Source organism: Gobio gobio, assembly GCF_949357685.1.
Source record: "Gobio gobio genome assembly, chromosome: 3".
In the NCBI taxonomy this organism is placed as follows: domain Eukaryota; kingdom Metazoa; phylum Chordata; class Actinopteri; order Cypriniformes; family Gobionidae; genus Gobio; species Gobio gobio.
Window position 1 is genome coordinate 68959826 of NC_137099.1, and position 25246 is coordinate 68985071.

The following is a 25246-nucleotide window of genomic DNA, read 5'->3' on the forward strand; positions in this document are numbered from 1 at the left end:
TAATGCAACACATTTATTTGGCTGTACATCAGACCTTAAGTAAGTTTAACTGATTTGAATAATATAAATTGAATGTTTTTTTTTTTTTATGTGTATGCCATAGTTTAAATCTAGACTAAAAACACATCTCTTTACAGAGTGTGTGTGTTTCCCGAACAATGTTAGGAAGACTGTCCAGAGTTTAGGAGCTAAATAGGAAAAGAGTTGATTTGGATATTCTCTGTATGATCAGCTGGCCAGAGTTTAGAGAGCGCAGTAGACGTGATGGAGGATAATGTGTTAAGAGCTCGCTCAAGTATTGGAGATAAACCATTTAGTGTTATTTAGAAAAGACACTAGAGTCGTGGATCACTTTGAACACATGTGGATCAATCTTTATTCTCTTTAGAATTTCCTCCTTCATTGCCTCATCTCCTCTCCCACACTGCCCCCTAGAGCCTAGATGCAGCTTAACATGCAGAATTACATATTCAAACAACTTGAATATTACATCCCCCTTCTTTGAAAGCTTGGCATACTATGTCAATAAGCACAATATGGCAACATGCTTAAGATTTAAAGGGTTAGTTCACCCAAAAATGTAAATTCTGTCATTAATTCCTCACCCTCATGTGGTTGGACACCCGTCAGACCTCCGTTCATCTTCAGACACAAATGAAGATATTTTAGTGTAAAGCTGATGCTGAGAAAGGCTTCAGATAGGCCTCCATTGACATTCAGTACATTTACACTCACAAGACCCATAAAAGGCACTTAAAACGTCGTTACAAAGTCCATCTCACCACAGTGACTCTACAATAATTTTACAATGCGACGACAATAGTTTTTGTGCGAAAAAAAAAATCAAAATAACGCCTTTATCCAACTTGTTCTTGTCTTCCGTGTGTGCCTCCACGACGCATGCGCGAGAATATGACGCATTAACTCACTGTTCAGTCATCGAGAGCAAATGTCGTTTAGATATATTGTTTAAGATGGAAGAATGCAGTTTTACAGATGTTAGAAGTCCAATGTTGTTCCTCACAATATCTGGTAGGAGTGTGTACGGTTTGGCGCTGCTGTCTCTGCTGTGGCTGGAGTCCCTGGCCGTCCCCAGCATCGGGTCAGATATTTCCCTTCATCATTAACCCCGCGCTGGACCACAGCAGGACATTAACCCGTGTTTCGTGTCTCTCGCAGCCCCAGTAACTCGTCCAGCAGTTTCTGCACCGAGTCTGAAGAGTGTCTTCAGTTTGAGCTGGTCTGCAGGACGGACGAGTACGAGGTCAGATGCGCTGCTTCCGTTACTCTGTGAACTCAAACTGAATGCTGACGAGTGTGTGTTGGTGCAGGTGCGCCGCTACTCGCCCTCGCGCTGGGTCTCTACGGACGCGGAGGCGTATTTCCTCGGCGTTGGAGCCGCCATGGCCTTCAGACGCCTCTATCATTACATATCTGGAGCCAATCGGGAAGGTTCGTGAGTGTGTGCATCTCTTAAACATGCTGTCAGGTGAAGACGGCAGCGACTGACACAGCTGTGTGTGTGTGTGTGTGTGTGTGTGTGTGTGTAGGTGTGAAGTTTGAGATGACGGCTCCAGTGCTTGTTGAAGTTCCAGAGGAAGGGAAGATGTGGGAACCGGCGATCTACACGCTCAGCTTCCTGCTGCCGTCAGCCTATCAGGAGCGTCCGCCCACTCCCACCAATGACAAGGTAATGGGTGGAGCGTGAAGGTCTGACCACACCCACCTCTATCCCTCCAGCCATTAGAGCCACTGGACCAGGTCAAGCTCCGCCCATGATGTCCAGAGGGGCGGAGCTGGGCGTCGTACAAAAAATAATACTGCAATATTTAATTGCAATAATACATAAACCTCGCTTGAACAAACAAATATATTTATGTTAGTAATGTTTGTACAAGTATATTATTATTTTCTTATGTAGAATATTTTTTATATTTAATGCTTTTATTTTAATATTTTATATTTATATGTGTAATATTTTACGCATGATTTGAGATCTTATAAGTGTCACATGATCATTGACTCTTATTTAATTACATTTGATTTGTCACATTTTCGTTTGTATGTCATGTGACTGACGTGTTCAGTGAGGTCATCAGTGTGTGGTGTTTGTTTCAGCTGTATTTCACGGACATGCCGGACATGGACGTGTACGTGAGGAGTTACGGCGGCTGGATGCTGTCCATCACATCACGACTCTACGCACACCTGCTGAGCCGAGCCCTGACCAGAGCCCACGCGCTCTACAACCACACACACCACTACACCGTGGGCTACGACAGGTCTACACACACACACACACACACACCTGCTGAGCCGAGCCCTGACCAGAGCCCACGCGCTCTACAACCACACACACCACTACACCGTGGGCTACGACAGGTCTACACACACACACACACACACACCTGCTGAGCCGAGCCCTGACCAGAGCCCACGCGCTCTACAACCACACACACCACTACACCGTGGGCTACGACAGGTCTACACACACACACACGCACACACACACACACCTGCTGAGCCGAGCCCTGACCAGAGCCCACGCGCTCTACAACCACACACACCACTACACCGTGGGCTACGACAGGTCTACACACACACACACACCTGCTGAGCCGAGCCCTGACCAGAGCCCACGCGCTCTACAACCACACACACCACTACACCGTGGGCTACGACAGGTCTACACACACACACACACCTGCTGAGCCGAGCCCTGACCAGAGCCGGAGCTCTACAACCACACACACCACTACACCGTGGGCTACGACAGGTCTACACACACACGCACACACCTGCTGAGCCGAGCCCTGACCAGAGCCCACGCGCTCTACAACCACACACACCACTACACCGTGGGCTACGACAGGTCTACACACACACGCACACACCTGCTGAGCCGAGCCCTGACCAGAGCCCACGCGCTCTACAACCACACACACCACTACACCGTGGGCTACGACAGGTCTACACACACACACACGCACACACACACACACCTGCTGAGCCGAGCCCTGACCAGAGCCCACGCGCTCTACAACCACACACACCACTACACCGTGGGCTACGACAGGTCTACACACACACACACACCTGCTGAGCCGAGCCCTGACCAGAGCCCACGCGCTCTACAACCACACACACCACTACACCGTGGGCTACGACAGGTCTACACACACACACACACCTGCTGAGCCGAGCCCTGACCAGAGCCGGAGCTCTACAACCACACACACCACTACACCGTGGGCTACGACAGGTCTACACACACACACACACACACACACACACACACACACCTGCTGAGCCGAGCCCTGACCAGAGCCCACAGTACAGTCGGTGTAGCAAATTAGCTCAAAAAGGATTTATGAATAATTAATTCTAACTTGTTATAATGTGTAGGGCATTAAATAAGGATTATTTGATGTGAAGTATGGTATAAAGGAGTGTTTCTGTCATAAAGCATGTATAAAACAGCATACCGTACAAAAGACACTATTGAAGACTAATAATCATACACACACACACACACACACACACACACTATATAAGACTAATAATCATACACACATACTATATAAGACTAATAATCATACACACACACACACACACTATATAAGACTAATAATCATATACACACACTATAGAAGACTAATAATCATACACACACACACACACACACTATAGAAGACTAATAATCATACACACACACACACACACACACACACACTATAGAAGACTAATAATCATACACACATACTATACACTCACCTAAAGAGTTATTAGGAACACACACTAATACTGTGTTTGACACCCTTTCGCCTTCAGAACTGCCTTAATTCTACATAGCATTGACTCAACAAGGTGCTGAAAGCATTCTTTAGAAATGTTGGCCATATTGATAGGAGAGCATCTGCAGTTGATGGAGATTTGTGGGATGCACATCTAGGGCACGAAGCTCCCGTTCCACCACATCCCAAAGATGCTCTATTGGGTTGAGATCTGGTGACTGTGGGGGCCATTTTAGTCCAGTGAACTCATTGTCATGTTCAAGAAACCAGTTTGAAATTATTGGAGCTTTGTGACGGAGCATTATCCTGCTGGAAGTAGCCATCAGAGGATGGGGACATGGTGCTCATAAAGGGATGGACATGGTCAGAAACAATGCTCAGGTAGGCCGTGGCATTTAAACGATGCCCAATTGGCACTAAGGGGCCTAAAGTGTGCCAAGAAAACATCCCCCACACCATTACACCACCACCACCAGCCTGCACAGTGGGAACAAGGCATGATGGATCCATGTTCTCATTCTGTTTACGCCAAATTCTGACTCTACCATCTGAATGTCTCAACAGAAATCCAGACTCATCAGACCAGGCATCATTTTTCCAGTCTTCAACTGTCCAATTTTGGTGAGCTGGTACAAATTGTCGCCTCTTTTTCCTATTTGTAGTGGAGATGAGTGGTACCCGGTGGGGTCTTCTGCTGTTGTAGCCCATCCGCCTCAAGGTTGTGTGTGTTGTGGCTTCACAAATGCTTTGCTGCATACCTCGGTTGTAACGAGTGGTTATTTCAGTCAAAGTTGCTCTTCTATCAGCTTGAATCAGTCGGCCCATTCTCCTCTGACCTCTAGCATCAACAAGGCATTTTCTCCCACAGGACTGCCGCAGACTGGATGTTTTTCCCTTTTCACACCATTCTTTGTAAACCCTAGAAATGGTTGTGTGTGAAAATCCCAGTAACTGAGCAGATTGTGAAATACTCAGACCGGCCCGTCTGGCACCAACAACCATGCCACTCTCAAAATTGCTTAAATCTCCTTTCTTTCCCATTCCGACATTCAGTGTGGAGTTCAGGAGATTGTCTTGACCAGGACCACACCCCTAAATGCATTGAAGCAACTGCCATGTGATTGGTTGATTAGATAATTGCATTAATGAGAAATTGAACAGGTGTTCCTAATAATCCTTTAGGTGAGTGTATAAGCCTAATAATGATACACACAATATCCTAGAGATATGCATGTTCATTCATAGAGCGTTCATAGAGTCCTTTATTATGGGCATTATGTGCATTTTTATGCATTATATGTAATTTAACTGTGTGTGTGTGTGTGTGTGTCAGTCCTCTGAAGCTGCTGAACAGGCATAATGAGGTGTGGTACGTGGCTGAAGGAGAGCCGGTCTGCGGATCGAACCCGACTGACACGCACTAAACCGGTAACACACACACACACACACAACTCCAGCCTGATGTCTCGATATGCTGACTGAATTTCCTTCTGTTACTCTCACAGGAAGCAGATGAACGTGTGCAGACGTCCATGAACACCAGCCTGAAGGCATACGCAGATCATGTGCTAGTCATCAAACGGCTTATTAAACACTCAATAACTCCTCTGCTGTGTCATGTGATCATCCATGGCTAATAAACTGACTGACGGCTGACGCTGTGTGTTTGTGACAGTCCAACAACATTTCACAATGATCAAAGAAACGCTCAGAGTGGTTTGAGGGTTTGAGTTTATTATTCAGAGTAAAACACACATCAGATTCTGATTGGTTGAGCGTCGATGACATCACTCAGGCCCTCCAGTGCACCTTATATCTGCAAAACCAGACACACAGACTGGATTAACGATCTCATCGGTCAAATCACACACACGTGTTCCTCGTTTAATAATAATGCAATCAATTAAAAAACAACAGTTATTTGAGGAAGTAATCTGATTACATAACTCACAGTACTTGTAATACGTTCCCGCCCACACTGCTATCAGAGTTATTATATATATAGAGTCACAGCAAACATGATTCAGACACAGATTCCTCTAGTGTGTGTGAGGACTCTAATGTTCATTTATGACTTATTATACCCAAAACTCTTCATACAGTGACTACCAGTAAAACTGATGAACTTTTGGGCCCAAAATCATTCCTTCACTTTGAGCTGTGCATGTTCTGCTTCAGTGTTTGTTCACTCATGCTAATGTGACCTTTGACCCCACAGACTGAACTAAATGAAGCATTGGTTGAGCTAAACTGGTATCCTCTGATTGTGTTCTTAAATCTCACAGCTGATTGGCTGATTGTGATCATTACATCCCTTTCTATCAAAGAGATCTGACATCATCAAGATGAAGTTCTGCTCTTATTTTATTACCATTATCTAAACTAATATAAAACAGTGAATAAACTGTGATAATGTGAGGAAATATTGGTGTATATATTGGAATTTTTTTGGCTTGACTGTAAATATTATAGAATATGTAAAACGGAACATGTAAATATTTTTATTTTATTTAAGCTACTTGCCAAGGCATAATATTTCATTTTCTTTTCAACTTTAAGTGCTTTAAAAGTTAACTTTTAGAAAATGTAATTAAATTAAGAACCATATAGACTAAACTATTTAAAATGACTAAATTGAAAACGGAAAATATGAAAGACCTCAAACTACTTTAATTAGTAGCAGATAAATGTACCATTACATCAGCGTTATTAAGGGAGACAGGTTTTCCACTTGAACTTAAATGATTTAAAAAGTCATAATTATGACATAAGTAGAAAAATTATGACAAGTCGAAATTGACAAACCTCAGCTGCTGAAGCCTGACATCACTGCATCCACCGTAGCCCCGCCCACTGAAGCCACTGCATCCGCTGTAGCCCCGCCCACTGAAGCCACTGCATCCACTGTAGCCCCGCCCACTGAAGCCACTGCATTCGCTGTAGCCCCGCCCACTGATGCCACTGCCCCGCCTGTTGAAGCCGCTGCAGCTCCGCCCACTGAAGCCACTGCATCAGCTGCTGCCCCGCCCACTGACATCACTGCCTCTACTGTAGCTCCGCCCACTGCACATCAAACCAACAACAATCATGATTAACCAAAACTTAATCAGAGGCATGTGATGTGTCACATTTTCATATCACGATTATCGCTAAAGCTTTTATTGCGATATTGCATTGAGCTTGGAATATTTAAATGCAATAAAACAATACACAAACTAAAAAACTGTTTCAAACTGACTGAAAGCCTTGATGGGAAAGAAACATTCGACAAATCTAAACGACAAGCAAAACAATCATTCACAGTATTTAAAGTGCCCATCATAATAAAATAATAAAGTCATAATCAACTCTTTAAACGTCATATTTTCACGTTTTTAAATCATACTTTTCATCGCCATTACGACTTTGTCATAATTTTGACTTTATCTTTCAATTATGACTGTCAGTTTACATTTTTTTTTTTTTAAATAACTTTTTAAGTCATTTAAGTTTTTGTCAAAATTCCTAGATTTCATCGCATAATTATGACTTATTATATTATACTTTTGAGTCTTTGTCAATTTTGAACTTGTCATAATTTTTCGATTTATGTCATAATTATGACATTTTAAGTAATTTTAGTTTTTGTCAAAATTCCAAGATTTCGTCTCATAATTATGACTTATTATATCATACTTTTGAGTCTTTCAATTTCAACTTGTGTCATAATTTTGCGACTAATGTCATAATTATGACTTTTTAAGTTATTTCAGTTTTTGTCAAAATCCCTAGATTTCATCTCATAATTATGATTTAGTAAGTCGAAATTGACAAATATTCAAAATTACAGCAATTATATCATACTTTTGAGTTTTTGTCAATTTCGACTTTTATAATTATGAGATAAATCGAAAAATGAAAACATTTTTAAGGTTTTTTTTTTTTTTTTTTTATTCCGAGATTTCGTCTCATAATTATGACTTATTATATTATACTTTTGAGTCTTTGTCAATTTCAACTTGTCATAATTTTTTGATTTATGTCATAATTATGACATTTTAGTCATTTAAGTTTTTGTCAAAATTCCTAGATTTCATCTAATAATTATGACTTATTATATCATACTTTTGAATCGTCAAGATTTTGTCAAAATTCCGAGATTTCATTGCATAATTATGACTTATTCTATTATACTTTTGAGTCTTTGTCAATTTTGAACTTGTCATCATTTTTCGATTTATGTCATAATTATGAAATTTTAAGTAATTTCAGTTGTCATCAAAATTCCAAAATTTCGTCTCATAATTATGACTTATTATATCATACTTTTGAGTCTTTGTCAATTTCAACTTGTGTCATAATTTTGCGACTAATGTCATAATTATGACATTTTAAGTCATTTAAGTTTTTGTCAAAATTCCAAGATTTCATCTCATAATTATGACTTATTATATCATACTTTTGAGTCTTTGTCAATTTCAACTTGTCATAATTTTTCAATTTATGTCATAATTATGACATTTTATGTAATTTCAGTTTTTGTCAAAATTCCTAATTTCATCTCATAATTATGACTTAGTATGCTGTAATTTTTAATATTTGTCAATTTCGACTTGTGTCATAATTTTGCGACTTATATCATAATTATGACTTTTTAAGTAATTACATTTTTTTGTCAAAATTCCAAGATTTCATCTCATAATTATGACTTAGTAAATCATACTTTTGAGTCTTTGTCAATTTTGACTTTTATAATTATGACATAAATCGAAAAATGATGACCTTTTTAAGTATTTTTTGTCAATATTCCTAGATTTCATCTCATAATTATGACTTATTATATCATACTTTTGAGTCTGTCAATTTCAACTTGTCATAATTTTTCAATTTATGTCATAATTATGACATTTTATGTAATTTCAGTTTTTGTCAAAATTCCTAATTTCATCTCATAATTATGACTTAGTATGCTGTAATTTTTAATATTTGTCAATTTCGACTTGTGTCATAATTTTGCGACTTATATCATAATTATGACTTTTTAAGTAATTACATTTTTTTGTCAAAATTCCAAGATTTCATCTCATAATTATGACTTAGTAAATCATACTTTTGAGTCTTTGTCAATTTTGACTTTTATAATTATGACATAAATCGAAAAATGATGACCTTTTTAAGTATTTTTTGTCAATATTCCTAGATTTCATCTCATAATTATGACTTATTATATCATACTTTTGAGTCTGTCAATTTCAACTTGTCATAATTTTTCAATTTATGTCATAATTATGACATTTTATGTAATTTCAGTTTTTGTCAAAATTCCTAATTTCATCTCATAATTATGACTTAGTATGCTGTAATTTTTAATATTTGTCAATTTCGACTTGTGTCATAATTTTGCGACTTATATCATAATTATGACTTTTTAAGTAATTACATTTTTTTGTCAAAATTCCAAGATTTCATCTCATAATTATGACTTAGTAAATCATACTTTTGAGTCTTTGTCAATTTTGACTTTTATAATTATGACATAAATCGAAAAATGATGACCTTTTTAAGTATTTTTTGTCAATATTCCTAGATTTCATCTCATAATTATGACTTATTATATCATACTTTTGAGTCTGTCAATTTCAACTTGTCATAATTTTTCAATTTATGTCATAATTATGACATTTTATGTAATTTCAGTTTTTGTCAAAATTCCTAATTTCATCTCATAATTATGACTTAGTATGCTGTAATTTTTAATATTTGTCAATTTCGACTTGTGTCATAATTTTGCGACTTATATCATAATTATGACTTTTTAAGTAATTACATTTTTTTGTCAAAATTCCAAGATTTCATCTCATAATTATGACTTATTATATCATACTTTTGAGTCTTTGTCAATTTCGACTTTTATAATTATGACATAAATCGAAAAATGATGACCTTTTTAAGTATTTTTTGTCAATATTCCTAGATTTTGTCTCATAATTATGACTTATTATATCATACTTTTGAGTCTGTCAATTTCAACTTGTCATAATTTTGCAACTAATGTCATAATTATGACTTTTTAAGTAATTTAAGTTTTTTGTCAAAATACCAAGATTTCGTCTCATAACTATGACTTATTATATCATACTTTTGAGTCTTTGTCAATTTCAACTTGTGTCATAATTTTTCGACTAATGTCATAATTATGCCTTTTTAAGTCATTTTTAGTTTTGTGTCAAAATTCCAAGATCTCATCTTGTATCCAGTATCTTTCATCAAATTTCAACATTGCTGACCTGCAGTGGCGTATGAGGCCGCTCCGCCGTCCAGGATCTTGGCCTTCCTCACCGCGGGCGCGGTTATGGCCAGGCCACTGAACTCTCCAGCGCCCTCTAGCAGAGCTTTATAGGTGCTGATCTCGCGCTCCAGCTGCACTTTGGTGCTCAGCAGCAGCTGGTAGTCGCGGCTCTGCTGCATGGCGCTCTCGCGCACCGACGTCAGCTCTCCCTCCAGCCCGCCGGCCAGCTGACTCAGAGAGAAGATCTGGGACTGATACTGAGCCTGGACCTCCACCAGACGCTGCTCCAGATTCGCCTTCTGCATCGGCACAGGCAGCAGCATTCACGGCACAAGCCATTACTTCATCTAATATTTTATTAAATATGTGGACGTTTCATAACTTAGGCTTAGTATGTCAATTTCAACTTGTTATATTATCATTTCGACTTATAAGTTATAATTTCGACAATATGTCTGAATTTAGACATGACAATTTCAACTTGATTTTGGCAGTATGTCAATTTAAAATTTTTGTTATCATTCTGACTTTCAAGCCATAAATTCAATTTAGTGTCATAATTTTGACGTTTTATGCCAATTTCAACTTTTTAAGTCATATATTCAACTTAGTGTCATTTTTTTTTTTGTCTTTTTAAGTGATCATTTTGACTTAGTATGTGATTATTTCAGCTTTTTTATTTTGATTTAGCATGTCAGAATTTTGACTTAAATGAAACGTAAGGAACATAAACACATCAAAAATTCGACTTTTTAATTTACAATTTCAACGTATAATGTCAATTTCAACTTGTCAATTTTGGTATTATATAAATTTCGACTTTTTATGTCATAATTTTTACTTTTTAAGTCATAATTTCAACTTAGTTGACCATGTTTTATATAAATTTAAACTTTTTATAAATTTTTTTGCGTCGTGGAGGCACACACGGAAGACAAGAACAAGTTGGATAAAGGTGTTATTTTGATTTTTTTTTGCGCACAAAAACTATTGTCGTCGCATCGTAAAATGATTGTAGAGTCGCTGTGGTGAGATGGACTTTGTAACGGCGTTTTTAGTGCCTTTTATGGGTCTTGTGAGTGTAAATGTACTGAATGCCAATGGAGGCCTATCTGAAGCCTTTCTCAGCATCAGCTTTACACTAAAATATCTTCATTTGTGTCTGAAGATGAACGGAGGTCTGACGGGTGTCCAACCACATGAGGGTGAGGAATTAAAGACAGAATTTACATTTTTGGATGAACTAACCCTTTAAAAGAAACGTAAGGAACATACAATTCGACTTTTTAAGTCATAATTTCAACTTAGTTGACCATCTTTTATGTCAATTTAAACTTTTTAAGTAATAATTTTCTACTTTTGTGTCATAATTTTAGGCATTTTAAGTTGTAATTTCAATTTCGTATGTCACAATATTGATTTCTGTGTGTCTTTTAATACTTAAAGGGATAATTTCGAATTAGTATGTCATTATTTCAGCTTTTTAGTTTTGATTTAGTATGTCAGAATAAAAGTACTTATTTTTATAGAATTTCTTTTGTAAACTGAGTAAATACGTCTTACAAATAAATAAAATAATTGAAACTTTTTAAGTCAAAATTTCGCAAGTCTTAAATAATGTCAACTTGTAATAATTTCGGCAGTATGTAAATTTAGACTTTTTAAGTCATAATTTTAATTTAGTGTCATAATTTTGACGTTTTATGTCAATTTCAACTTTTTAAGTAATAATTTTCGACTTCATAATTACTACTTTGTATTAACTTAGTATTTCAGTGATGTTTTGTCTTGATATTTAAAGTGATAATTTCGATTTAGTATGTGATTATTTCAGCTTTTTAAGTAAACTTAAGTCCACTTTTTAAGTAAGAAAAACGTTGAACATTTTTGTAGATAATATTTCTGTAAGCTGTGAAGGCAGAGCACTAGGTTTTTGAAACTTTCACAGCTTAATCTGGTAAAGTTTAGCAAGTTAACACACGAAACATGAACTGGTGTGTGTGTGTGTGTGTGTGTGTGTGTGTGTGTGTGTGTGTGTGTGTGTGTGTGTGTGTGTGTGTGTGTGTGTGTGTGTGTGTGTGTGTGTGTGTGTGTGTGTGTGTGTGTGTGTGTGTGTGTGTGTGTGTGTGTGTGTGTGTGTGTGTGTGTGTGTGTGTGTGTGTGTGTGTGTGTGTGTGTGCACCTCCATCAGCGAGGAGTCCAGCTGCGTCTGCAGACTCAGGCTCTGTTTGCGGTTGTCCGTGATCTCCGAGCCGCCGCTGACGGCCGTCTCCGTGAACAGCGTCGCCTCCACCTGCTTCTTCTCCACCTGAACCGCAGCATCAGCGTCAGTAAAACACGCCGGAGCTCCAGTGAGCGGCTCACCTCTCTGTGTGTCTGTACCTGTTTGGTGTACCAGCTCTCCAGCTCTCTGCGGTTCTTCTCGATGAGCAGCTCGTACTCCGAGCGGATCTCGGCCAGCACTCGGGACAGATCCGTGCTCTCGATCTCCTTCACATCCACCGTCACGGTGCCGGCCATCTGCCCGCGCAGGGAGATCATCTCCTACACCCGAGGGCAACAGCGCTCAGTCCCTTTACTACAGGCTTCAGGTCGTGTGTATGAGTACTGTGAAGCGCGTCCTCACCTCCTGCTGAAGGTTTCTGAGAGCGGTGCGCTCCTCGCTCAGGGCCGTGAGCTCCTGCAGTAACACGCCGTTGGTGGAGTCGTACTCTTTCTTCAGGAGCTTCAGACCTGCGATGTCGCCCTCCACAGACTGACGCATGGACAACTCCGTCTCGAACCTGCGCAACACGGCCAAATTATAATAAACATAAGCTTATAATAACCTATAATAAACAGAATGTTTTCATGCACTGGTGCCGAAGCTAATAACATTGTCGTTTTTTTGTTAAATTTGTCGCTATAGTTATCGTCAGCTGATGTGGACACTAATATAGTTATCGCTATAGTCCGCTGGTGTGGACACGAATATAGTTATCGTTATAGTTATTGTCTGTTGATGTGGACACTAATATAGTTATCATTATAGTTATCGTCTGTTGATGTGGACACTAATATAGTTATCGTTATAGTTATCGACTGTTGATGTGGACACTAATATAGTTATCATTATAGTTATTGTCTGTTGATGTGGACACTAATATAGTTATCGTTATAGTTATTGTCTGTTGATGTGGACACTAATATAGTTATCATTATAGTTATCGTCTGTTGATGTGGACACTAATATAGTTATCGTTATAGTTATTGTCTGTTGATGTGGACACTAATATAGTTATCATTATAGTTATCGTCTGTTGATGTGGACACTAATATAGTTATTGTTATGGTTATCGTCTGTTGATGTGGACACTAATATAGTTATCGTTATAGTTATTGTCTGTTGATGTGGACACTAATATAGTTATCATTATAGTTATCGTCTGTTGATGTGGACACTAATATAGTTATCGTTATAGTTATTGTCTGTTGATGTGGACACTAATATAGTTATCATTATAGTTATCGTCTGTTGATGTGGACACTAATATAGTTATCGTTATAGTTATCGTCTGTTGATGTGGACACTAATATAGTTATTGTTATGGTTATCGTCTGTTGATGTGGACACTAATATAGTTATCGTTATAGTTATCGTCTGTTGATGTGGACACGAATATAGTTATCGTTATAGTTATTGTCTGTTGATGTGGACACTAATATAGTTATCGTTATAGTTATCGACTTTTGATGTGGACACTAATATAGTTATCGTTATAGTTATCGTCTGTTGATGTGGACACTAATATAGTTATCGTTATAGTTATCGTCTGTTGATGTGGACACTAATATAGTTATTGTTATGGTTATCGTCTGTTGATGTGGACACTAATATAGTTATCGTTATAGTTATCGTCTGTTGATGTGGACACTAATATAGTTATCATTATAGTTATCGTCTGTTGATGTGGACACTAATATAGTTATCGTTATAGTTATCGACTGTTGATGTGGACACTAATATAGTTATCATTATAGTTATCGTCTGTTGATGTGGACACTAATATAGTTATTGTTATGGTTATCGTCTGTTGATGTGGACACGAATATAGTTATCGTTATAGTTATTGTCTGTTGATGTGGACACTAATATAGTTATCATTATAGTTATCGTCTGTTGATGTGGACACTAATATAGTTATCGTTATAGTTATCGTCTGTTGATGTGGACACTAATATAGTTATTGTTATGGTTATCGTCTGTTGATGTGGACACGAATATAGTTATCGTTATAGTTATTGTCTGTTGATGTGGACACTAATATAGTTATCATTATAGTTATCGTCTGTTGATGTGGACACTAATATAGTTATCGTTATAGTTATCGTCTGTTGATGTGGACACTAATATAGTTATTGTTATGGTTATCGTCTGTTGATGTGGACACGAATATAGTTATCGTTATAGTTATCGTCTGTTGATGTGGACACTAATATAGTTATTGTAATGGTTATCGTCTGTTGATGTGGACACGAATATAGTTATCGTTATAGTTATCGTCTGTTGATGTGGACACTAATATAGTTATCATTATAGTTATCGTCTGTTGATGTGGACACTAATATAGTTATCGTTATAGTTATCGACTGTTGATGTGGACACTAATATACAGGGAGTGCAGAATTATTAGGCACGTTGATTTTCTGATCATATTTTTTTTCCAGGCACATTTGACCAATTCCAAACCACAGTAATCCTAATAACTACTATTGATTTAGTATTTAATAATGTATAAGTGATATATAATTGTTCATGAAGGCTGGAAATGAAAATCACCTTATATTCAGGTGTGCAGAATTATTAGGCATGTTTTCTTTTACAGATAAATTGAGCCAAAAAAGAGATTTAACTCAGACTGAAAAGTCAAAAAGTATTAAATGCCCATGAGAAGGATGCAATACTAATGCAATACTAGACATTGCAGTTAAGGCATGACCATTGGACAGTGAAATGCTCGTTGGGTCAGCAGGGTCAAACAAAAACATGTGGCGGAGAAAAGACACCTATTAACCGCAAAAGAATTAAGAATTAAGGTGAAGAATTAAGTGTGAAACCATCAGGAACCCTTTAGTCTCCAGCGCCACCATTTTCCAGAGCTGAACCTACCTGGAGTCTCCAGAAGTGAAGGTGTCAGGATCTCAGAGACTTCAGTTAGGTAAAGAATCCTAAAAAATGACCCCCACTAGATAAGAATCACAAGCTGAAGTGTTGTAAAATACATGAAGAAGGTTTTTTTATAGGCTTTATGGACAGATAGGTTGAGAGTGACTCTTGAAGGACCAGCACCACATCCTCTTGCACCACTGTTTGAAGAATTCATCTTCCAGAATCTGGCAGTATGTTTTGGGAGTTCATTTTTAGTCCATCTCTGCAAAACGGACTTCAGGATGGACTAAAATGAACTCCCAAAACGTACTGCCAGATTCTGGAAGATGAATTCTTCAAACAGTGGTACTAGAGGATGTGGTGCTGGTCCTTCAAGAGTCACTCTCAACCTATCTGTCCATAAAGCCTATAAAAAAAACCTTCTTCATGTATTTTACAACACTTCAGCTTGTGATTCTTATCTAGTGGGGGTCATTTTTTAGGATTCTTTACCTAACTGAAGTCTCTGAGATCCTGACACCTTCACTTCTGGAGACTCCAGGTAGGTGCAGCTCTGGAAAATGGTGGCGCTGGAGACTAAAGGGTTCCTGATGGTTTCACACTTAATTCTTCACCTTAATTCTTAATTCTTTTGCGGTTAATAGGTGTCTTTTCTCCGCCACATGTTTTCGTCTGACCCTGCTGACCCAACGAGCATTTCACTGTCCAATGGTCACGCCTTAACTGCAATGTCTAGTATTGCATTAGTATTGCATCCTTCTCATGGGCATTTAATACTTTTTGACTTTTCAGTCTGAGTTAAATCTCTTTTTTGGCTCAATTTATCTGTAAAAGAAAACATGCCTAATAATTCTGCACACCTGAATATAAGGTGATTTTCATTTCCAGCCTTCATGAACAATTATATATCACTTATACATTATTAAATACTAAATTAATAGTAGTTATTAGGATTACTGTGGTTTGGAATTGGTCAAATGTTCCTGGAAAAAAAATATGATCAGAAAATCAACGTGCCTAATAATTCTGCACTCCCTGTAGTTATCGTTATAGTTATCGTCTGTTGATGTGGACACTAATATAGTTATCGTTATAGTTATCGACTGTTGATGTGGACACTAATATAGTTATCGTTATAGTTATCGTCTGTTGATGTGGACACTAATATAGTTATCGTTATAGTTATCGTCTGTTGATGTGGACACTAATATAGTTATTGTTATGGTTATCGTCTGTTGATGTGGACACTAATATAGTTATCGTTATAGTTATCGTCTGTTGATGTGGACACTAATATAGTTATCATTATAGTTATCGTCTGTTGATGTGGACACTAATATAGTTATCGTTATAGTTATTGACTTTTGATGTGGACACTAATATAGTTATCGTTATAGTTATCGTCTGTTGATGTGGACACTAATATAGTTATCGTTATAGTTATCGTCTGTTGATGTGGACACTCATATAGTTATCGTTATAGTTATCGACTGTTGATGTGGACACTAATATAGTTATCGTTATAGTTATCGTCTGTTGATGTGGACACTAATATAGTTATCGTTATAGTTATCGTCTGTTGATGTGGACACTAATATAGTTATCGTTATAGTTATCGTCTGTTGATGTGGACACTAATATAGTTATCGTTATAGTTATCGACTGTTGATGTGGACACTAATATAGTTATCGTTATAGTTATCGTCTGTTGATGTGGACACTAATATAGTTATCGTTATAGTTATCGTCTGTTGATGTGGACACGAATATAGTTATCGTTATAGTTATCGTCTGTTGATGTGGACACTAATATAGTTATCGTTATAGTTATCGACTGTTGATGTGGACACTAATATAGTTATCGTTATAGTTATCGTCTGTTGATGTGGACACGAATATAGTTATCGTTATAGTTATCGTCTGTTGATGTGGACACGAATATAGTTATCGTTATAGTAATCGTCTGTTGATGTGGACACGAATATAGTTATCGTTATAGTTATCGACTGTTGATGTGGACACTAATATAGTTATCGTTATAGTTATCGTCTGTTGATGTGGACACGAATATAGTTATCGTTATAGTTATCGTCTGTTGATGTGGACACGAATATAGTTATCATTATAGTTATCGTGTGTTGATGTCGACACGAATATAGTTATCGTTATAGTTATCGTCTGCTGATGTGGACACTAATATAGTTATCGTTATAGTTATCGCCCACTGGTGTGAACACTAATATAGTTATCATTATAGTTATTGTCCAATGGTGTGGACACTAATATAGTTATCGTTATAGTTATCGCCCACTGGTGTGAACACTAATATAGTTATCATTATAGTTATTGTCCAATGGTGTGGACACGAATATAGTTATCGTTATAGTTATCGTCTGTTGATGTGGACACGAATATAGTTATCATTATAGTTATCGTGTGTTGATGTCGACACGAATATAGTTATCGTTATAGTTATCGTCAGCTGGTGTGGACACTAATATAGTTATCGTTATAGTTATCGTCCACTGGTGCAGACACTAATATAGTTATCGTTATAGTTATCGTCTGTTGATGTGGACACTAATATAGTTATCGCTGTAGTTATCATCTGTTGATGTGGACACTAATATAGTTATCGTTATAGTTATCGTCCACTGGTGCAGACACTAATATAGTTATCGTAATAGTTATCGTCCACTGGTGCAGACACTAATATAGTTATCGTAATAGTTATCGTCCACTGGTGCAGACACTAATATAGTTATCGTTTTAGTTATCGTCTGTTGATGTGGACACTAATATAGTTATCGTTATAGTTATCGTCTGTTGATGTGGACACTAATATAGTTATCGTTGTAGTTATCATCTGTTGATGTGGACACTAATATAGTTATCGTTATAGTTATCGTCTGTTGATGTGGACACGAATATAGTTATCGTTATAGTTATCGTCTGTTGATGTGGACACTAATATAGTTATCGTTATAGTTATCGACTGTTGATGTGGACACTAATATAGTTATCGTTATAGTTATCGTCTGTTGATGTGGACACGAATATAGTTATCGTTATAGTTATCGTCTGTTGATGTGGACACGAATATAGTTATCGTTATAGTAATCGTCTGTTGATGTGGACACGAATATAGTTATCGTTATAGTTATCGACTGTTGATGTGGACACTAATATAGTTATCGTTATAGTTATCGTCTGTTGATGTGGACACGAATATAGTTATCGTTATAGTTATCGTCTGTTGATGTGGACACGAATATAGTTATCATTATAGTTATCGTGTGTTGATGTCGACACGAATATAGTTATCGTTATAGTTATCGTCTGCTGATGTGGACACTAATATAGTTATCGTTATAGTTATCGCCCACTGGTGTGAACACTAATATAGTTATCATTATAGTTATTGTCCAATGGTGTGGACACTAATATAGTTATCGTTATAGTTATCGCCCACTGGTGTGAACACTAATATAGTTATCATTATAGTTATTGTCCAATGGTGTGGACACGAATATAGTTATCGTTATAGTTATCGTCTGTTGATGTGGACACGAATATAGTTATCATTATAGTTATCGTGTGTTGATGTCGACACGAATATAGTTATCGTTATAGTTATCGTCAGCTGGTGTGGACACTAATATAGTTATCGTTATAGTTATCGTCCACTGGTGCAGACACTAATATAGTTATCGTTATAGTTATCGTCTGTTGATGTGGACACTAATATAGTTATCGCTGTAGTTATCATCTGTTGATGTGGACACTAATATAGTTATCGTTATAGTTATCGTCCACTGGTGCAGACACTAATATAGTTATCGTAATAGTTATCGTCCACTGGTGCAGACACTAATATAGTTATCGTAATAGTTATCGTCCACTGGTGCAGACACTAATATAGTTATCGTTTTAGTTATCGTCTGTTGATGTGGACACTAATATAGTTATCGTTATAGTTATCGTCTGTTGATGTGGACACTAATATAGTTATCGTTGTAGTTATCATCTGTTGATGTGGACACTAATATAGTTATCGTTATAGTTATCGTCCACTGGTGCAGACACTAATATAGTTATCGTAATAGTTATCGTCCGCTGGTGTAAACACTAACCCAGATAGCAAAAAATATCGGCACGGCTTCTTTTTGCCGCCGGCCCTAAGCTGTCGGCTATAGGTGCGTCCCGCTGGCGGTGATGAAACGTTTGCCGCCGAATACGTCACTCCCATTTCTTGCGAGATGCCGCGGCCGACTAGCCGGCGGGCCGCCGGCTTCATTTTCTCTGGCGGTTGCCTCCGCCTAATGGACCGCGGCCGGCTGGCGGCAAGCCGCTGTGAAATGCAAGGATTTCTACTCTCAAATTCGACCAGCCACGTTGGCTATGTTTGGCTTGTTGGGAAATAGAGTGGAACTGACAGCATTTTAACTAGTTCTCACATTTGAAGCGATTATAAAATCATAATAGCCTATATGTGAATTATATCAAATATTAGTTTTTTTTTGCTCCAAAGCCATTAGGGTTTATAACAGATTCTTGACTCTTGATTCCATGATAAGGTTAGGTTTAGGAAATTACATTTAAATTTTCACTTGATTATTTGCATGTCGAGTGTGTTGGTCAATTTGACCCATAATGGATGTAATACTTTTTTTTTTTTTTTTAGCATAATAGGAGGGTTAAGAAAGTTTGAAAGTTCATTTTAGGATAACACTTATTTTTGTATTGCCCTTTTTTCTATTTCTTTTTGGACTGACTTTAAAATAGACATGACAAAAAATTAGAACTAACTTCATGACATTTTACTTTGTTTTCAAAACCCATATTTTTCTGAAAAACAAAAATATATTATTAATTATTTAGGAAAAATTCTACATTCATAAGACAAGAATAACTCAAAAGAAGCCCTCTAATATTACCTCTTATAAAGCTGATTTTTACAATATTTGAAACCCTCTCAAACATGAGGTCGCAAAACAAAAAGCTTACAAAAACAGAAACCTGAAAGCTTTTCAATTTCATGTGACTGCCTTAATATTATAAAGTATTTTCTATCTCAGAATTCTTATTTTTATTATTTATTTTATATACAGTGTTACATTTGTTGTTATTCTTTGTTCTACATATTCGGAACTGTACCACAATGCTTTATTATTTTTATTTTTCTCTCATTGTACTTTTTGTATTGTACTTGTCTATACATGTACTAATTTAAATAAAAATAAAATAAAAAAAAAAACAGAGAAGTACCTCCACCGGCCGAGAGGGGCAGTATACCTAAAAAAGGCGGAAGACAAACCGGTAAAACATACAGATTTACCAACAGCGGCCGCTCATCACATGGTTTTAGTATTTGAAGAGAGGAGATCAGAAAATATCCTCGACTACGAGCGTTTAAGTAAGTACATGTTTCCTTTTTGTGTCACACAATATTATGTTCATTTTTGATGTATATACCGGTAGGTTGTTTTAATTAGTTTGTTCAGACACGCACGCTGATATAGTGCACAATGCACAGTGTTAGCTAACACGTGCTGTTTCGCCTTTTTTACACACTGAGTTCAAGCATGTTCTACATGTTAAAATGTATCTAGCTACTGTAGGTAAGTTAGCCAAAGCTTTACATCTAGAAAGACTTAAGTTTAACTTTTGGTGTTTTCTAACAAAACAGAATGATGTATATAGGTTATTTAAATTATTTTGTTAGTCCGAACAAGCATGCTGCTAGGTCAGTTTTAGCAAGTGTTAGCTAACGTGCTGTGTTGCTACTGTTCTTCTAGCATTTAAGGTCATTTATGAGTTATTTCTCTGAACTGCTGTACTTATTATGTTTGAGGACAATGCAGTTTACTTGAATCACTACACTGAATGAATACATTTTACTGTTCCACATTTGGCTGACCAGTTTTTCCCCCCACAGCATAGCTACTGTATATTCTGTATTTAACGTTAACAATGCGGTTTTGTTCACATTTTCTTGCAGATACCTTGACCAGAGCACAATCGGTTATCTTCATCCAAGAGACCTACTATTGGACAATCGTTTCGGCTTTCAAGGTAAATAAATTGTTAGTCACAATGTCTAGTTACTGGGCTATAAGGAGAAGAATATTGAAAGGAGTTGAGATGGACAAACAGGAAATTGCAGATGTTGGAAACTTTAACAGTATGGAAAATTGTGCCTGTAGTTGTTGTTTTATATATATATATATATATATATATATATAATTAAAATAAAATATTTTTTATGTAGATTTCCAGAATGAGAACCAAGCCCTGAGGGAAAGCAATGCACGAGCAGGTGAGAACATGCACTCTTTCTTAAATTTTACTTTTTTGACTGTGATGTAGGTCCAAAATTACCAAATGCCTTTCATTTTGTAGCTTCGGATGGCAGCGGCTCACTTCATGAGCAGGTGAAGGAAGTGAAACAATGTTGATGACGTTTGCTCGTACTGGGCAATCAGGTACAACTTGCAAACAACACCTGTGGTTGTTGGTTTAATTCCCACTGGGGCCACCTGTACATGTAGTAGACCTAGTTGTAAATGTCATAGTTTAGTAGTTGAGGGACCAGGACTGACTGCTTTATTCTTTTATTCTGTGAACCCCTGTAGGTGCAGATCAGACCCTAATGCTGCGACGTCTTGGAGAGTTTGCCGATGTTGTGCGTAGCATGGACAACAAAATGGACACTATGCTGCAACATTTCAGTGCCAATGTGTCTTTTGGAGAGTTATCCCTGCCAGGGGGTCTGTTACTCCCCCTAGACAACCCATTTGGCGTTGCTTGACAACAGTTTGAGGCAGGATAAAGAGCTCCAGTAAGTGTGCTGATTTTGTTTATAATGCTGTAGGGTAATCTAAAAAGTAAAATTTAAGATTGTACACTGCATATTCTACAGTCTGAATCACAGCCTGTCACATTTTTATATTTATGTATGAGAAGCTTCAGAGATATGTAATTTGTAACACTTTTTTGTATTTTCAGCTTCGGTTTTTGGCAATCAAATGTGGGAGGGACCTAAAGACAACCGTGTGGCGAATGCTTCAGAGTATCTTCTCTAATCACCTTTCCATTAATACAACCTGGAAGGGTGTAGGGGATAAAGCATGTTTTAGAGACATGTTCCTGAAGACCATTGTTCAAAGTAATATATATAAATATATAAATTTGTTATATATTTAAGTAGATGTGTGTGGCCTTATGACATTCACATGGAATGACAGATCTGTATTTTCTACAGGAGCCATCCGGAAGAACCCGGCAACCCAGGATGCCACTGATGAGGCGGTCCAGGTTAGCGCTATGCGTTACCTGAAAGGAGCATCTGATCGTGAAGGTGGAAAAAGACGCCGCACAGCTGAGAGGGACCCACAGCCGACCTCTTACACCTAGGCTGACTACTGACACCTGGAACCCTTTCTTTATCCTGCAGTCAGTAACATCAAGACCCCTAAAGAAGCCAGAAGTTTCAGGCTACACTCACCCAATCCACACTGTTCACTGTGGAAATTACTTTTTTTTTATTCCCTGTGACCCTGCCTTGAAGGCAGCTCCTTGGATAGATATGGGATGGCGAGGTTGTTTGTCCTTTATATAGGCGCACAAGAAATCACTGAAGATAAGCCAATTTGCGCTGCCTCATTCTGGAGGTCGGGGAAAACCGGAGAACCCATAGTCAGGCTTGTTATAATGGTCTGTTCTACTACTGTTCTATTCTTCTCCAGAGCTTTACTCTAAATTATTACCATTTATGCTATTGTTAGAAATGGCTTGTTAAATGTGATGTTATACCTCGATTTATTTGGTATCCTGCACATTCTTTGGTACCAAATATCCTCATTATTTGATATAATATTTAATGGTAATTCTTTTCATCCCAGAGCTGACCTATTTGTTATTAACAAATATTGTAAGTGTTATAATTTGCTTGTAAGGCTGTTTTTTTTTTTTTTTTAAACCAAAATTTAATTGGAAACATGCAGGTTCTTTAGTAAAAATGTTTTTTGTTATTTATAGGCCTATTTAAGCTTATTTATTGTCTGTTATTTATATTTAATTTATATTATCTTGTATCATTGACAGTTAATGTACTTTGAAATGTGGAATAAAAATGCCAAATGGGAATTTATCTGGTTTGTTCAATTATTATCCATCATAAACTGCATGTTACAAATATATGAATAATAAATAAATAAATATATATATTATTTATTACACAATAAGCGGAGGCAGATCGCTCGAAAAAAGCGTTTGCCTCCGCCGGGCCGCCTTCTGGTATAAAGGCGGCGGAACGGCGGTTTGCCTGCGGGCCGGCGGCGGTACGAAGGCGGTAGGAAGCCGGCTGCCGCTTTTAAAAAGCGCCTGCCGCCGGCGGTGCGCCGTCAAACGTGTTTGCGATTACGCAATTCTGACGCTTCTACAGCCGCCGGATCACCGCCGGTGGTCCGCCGACTCATTGCTATCTGGGAATATAGTTATCGTTATAGTTATAGTTATAGTTATCGCCCGCTGGTGTGAACACTAATATAGTTATCATTATAGTTATCGTTATAGTTATAGTTATCGCCCGCTGGTGTGAACACTAATATAGTTATCATTATAGTTATCGTTATAGTTATAGTTATCGCCCGCTGGTGTGAACACTAATATAGTTATCATTATAGTTATCGTTATAGTTATAGTCCGCTGGTGTGGACACTAATATAGTTATCGTTATAGTTATTGTTAAAGTTATCATTATAGATTTCGTCCACTGGTGTGAACACAACTATAACGATAACGATAACTATATTAATGTCCACACCAGTGGACGAAAGCTATAACGATAACTATATTTCTGGTATAGACTATACACTATAACTATACAACTATATCGTTATAGTTATCGTTATAGTTATCGTTATAGCTTTCGTCCCCTGGTGTGGATACTAATATAATTATTCTTACAGTTATTTTTATAGTTATAGATGTGAATGGACCTTTACCTGTGCGTTAAAGTGACTGAATGCGGCTCATCCAGTCAGAAACTAAACTGAGCAGCTGATGCTGCTGGAGCAACTCAAACTTACTTCATTCTGAAATCATCTGCGGCCAGTTTGGCGTTGTCCACGGCTAAAGTGATGCGCGTGTGCTCCTGAATGAGAAGCAGAAGCTGGAGGAGAAAAGAGCAGAAATGATCAGATACTTAGCACCTTATTTTTATGACACTGTATATTTCTTTGTATTGTCATTACTTGTTTTGTGAAGCTTTAATTAATTGGCTATATTGTATGTAAGCCTGAAAACTGAGATGCATGCAGAGAGTCTGGGCACCTTCTCCCGCAGTGGTTTAATCTGGATCTCGTAGGGCTCCATGTTGACGCTGTTCTGGACTCGGTTGATGGTGAAGGCGCGGAGCTTCTCGTTGAGCTCGAGGTTGGTGGTCTCCAGGCGCCTGACCTTCTCCAGGTAGGTGGCGAGGCGATCATTCAGACCCTGCAGCTGCTGTTTCTCGTTGACAATGTTGGACACGGCTTCTGAGAAAGAACCTGAGGCCGCCCTGAAACTCGCCCCAACAGAACCTCCACCTGTGGCCGTGAGAGAGCCTCCAACCATCCTCAAACCAGCCGAAAGAGAACCTCCACCCGCCCCGAAACCAGACCCGAAGCCAGACCCAAAGCCAGACCCAAAGCCCACCCTGGTACCGGACCCGAAGCCCATCCCAGCACTGGACCCGAAGCCCATCCCGGCTCCGCCCTGCAGGCCCCCGGCCGACTGACTGCCGCAGCTGGAGAAGCTAACAGGAGCCAGTGAGCGGCTGCTGGCCGCGGAGAGAGACCTGCCGGAGAAGTGCTGAGCTCTGGGGAACGACATGTCAGCGGTGAAGAGATGCGATGCGGTGATGATGTCTCAGAGGCGCTGGTGTGTGTAGTGCGGGACGGTGGCGAAGGCCGTGGTTTATAACTGGTGTTCAAGTGCGGCACTCCCTCAACGACGGGCCCCTGGGGACAGAACGGTTTCCAGGAATAATGA

The 25246-nt window shown here is 38.1% G+C and overlaps 2 protein-coding genes and 1 long non-coding RNA gene across 4 annotated transcripts; 2 read left to right on the forward strand and 1 right to left on the reverse strand.

The window, feature by feature from the left end:
* Positions 1–901: 901 nt before the first annotated feature.
* On the forward strand, positions 902–6213 carry soul5l (heme-binding protein soul5, like). Of its 2 annotated transcripts, XM_079811589.1 has the most exons (7): positions 902–1102; positions 1180–1264; positions 1332–1452; positions 1551–1690; positions 2119–2282; positions 5128–5222; positions 5300–6213. In XM_079811589.1, the coding sequence occupies exons 1-6, from the start codon at positions 975–977 to the stop codon at positions 5216–5218; spliced, it is 729 nt and encodes a 242-aa protein (XP_079667715.1). In that variant the 5' UTR covers positions 902–974; the 3' UTR covers positions 5219–5222; positions 5300–6213. The 2 variants fall into 2 exon arrangements, with proteins under 2 accessions (XP_079667715.1, XP_079667714.1); XM_079811588.1 differs by having other exon boundaries at positions 974–1102; positions 1180–1452.
* Positions 5508–25148, reverse strand: LOC307123166 (keratin, type I cytoskeletal 19). Its single transcript, XM_079811587.1, has 8 exons — positions 24548–25148; positions 24304–24386; positions 12689–12845; positions 12445–12606; positions 12245–12370; positions 10061–10361; positions 6600–6857; positions 5508–5610 (listed from the first exon to the last, which is right to left on the reverse strand). Exons 1-7 carry the CDS (start codon positions 25085–25087, stop codon positions 6601–6603), a joined length of 1626 nt encoding a protein of 541 aa, XP_079667713.1. The 5' UTR covers positions 25088–25148; the 3' UTR covers positions 5508–5610; position 6600.
* LOC307123168 lies at positions 20503–21981 on the forward strand. Its single transcript, XR_013816134.1, has 5 exons — positions 20503–20627; positions 21213–21286; positions 21483–21530; positions 21614–21696; positions 21847–21981. It is a non-coding gene; the product is annotated as an uncharacterized lncRNA (long non-coding RNA).
* Positions 25149–25246: the final 98 nt, after the last annotated feature.

What these genes read in the sequence shown, in the direction of transcription:
- LOC307123166 (XM_079811587.1), bottom strand. Translation starts at nt 25,087, where the DNA reads ATGTCGTTCCCCAGAGCTCAGCACTTCTCCGGCAGGTCTCTCTCCGCG. An exon ending in TGGACTCCTCGCTGATGGAG is followed by an intron (nt 10,362 to 12,244) that starts GTGCACACACAC and finishes GTGCCGATGCAG; the next exon opens with AAGGCGAATCTGGAGCAGCG. An exon ending in GGCCTCATACGCCACTGCAG is followed by an intron (nt 6,858 to 10,060) that starts GTCAGCAATGTT and finishes TTTGATGTGCAG; the next exon opens with TGGGCGGAGCTACAGTAGAG.
- soul5l (XM_079811588.1), top strand. Translation starts at nt 997, where the DNA reads ATGTTAGAAGTCCAATGTTGTTCCTCACAATATCTGGTAGGAGTGTGT. An exon ending in CCACTCCCACCAATGACAAG is followed by an intron (nt 1,691 to 2,118) that starts GTAATGGGTGGA and finishes TGTTTGTTTCAG; the next exon opens with CTGTATTTCACGGACATGCC. An exon ending in TACACCGTGGGCTACGACAG is followed by an intron (nt 2,283 to 5,127) that starts GTCTACACACAC and finishes TGTGTGTGTCAG; the next exon opens with TCCTCTGAAGCTGCTGAACA.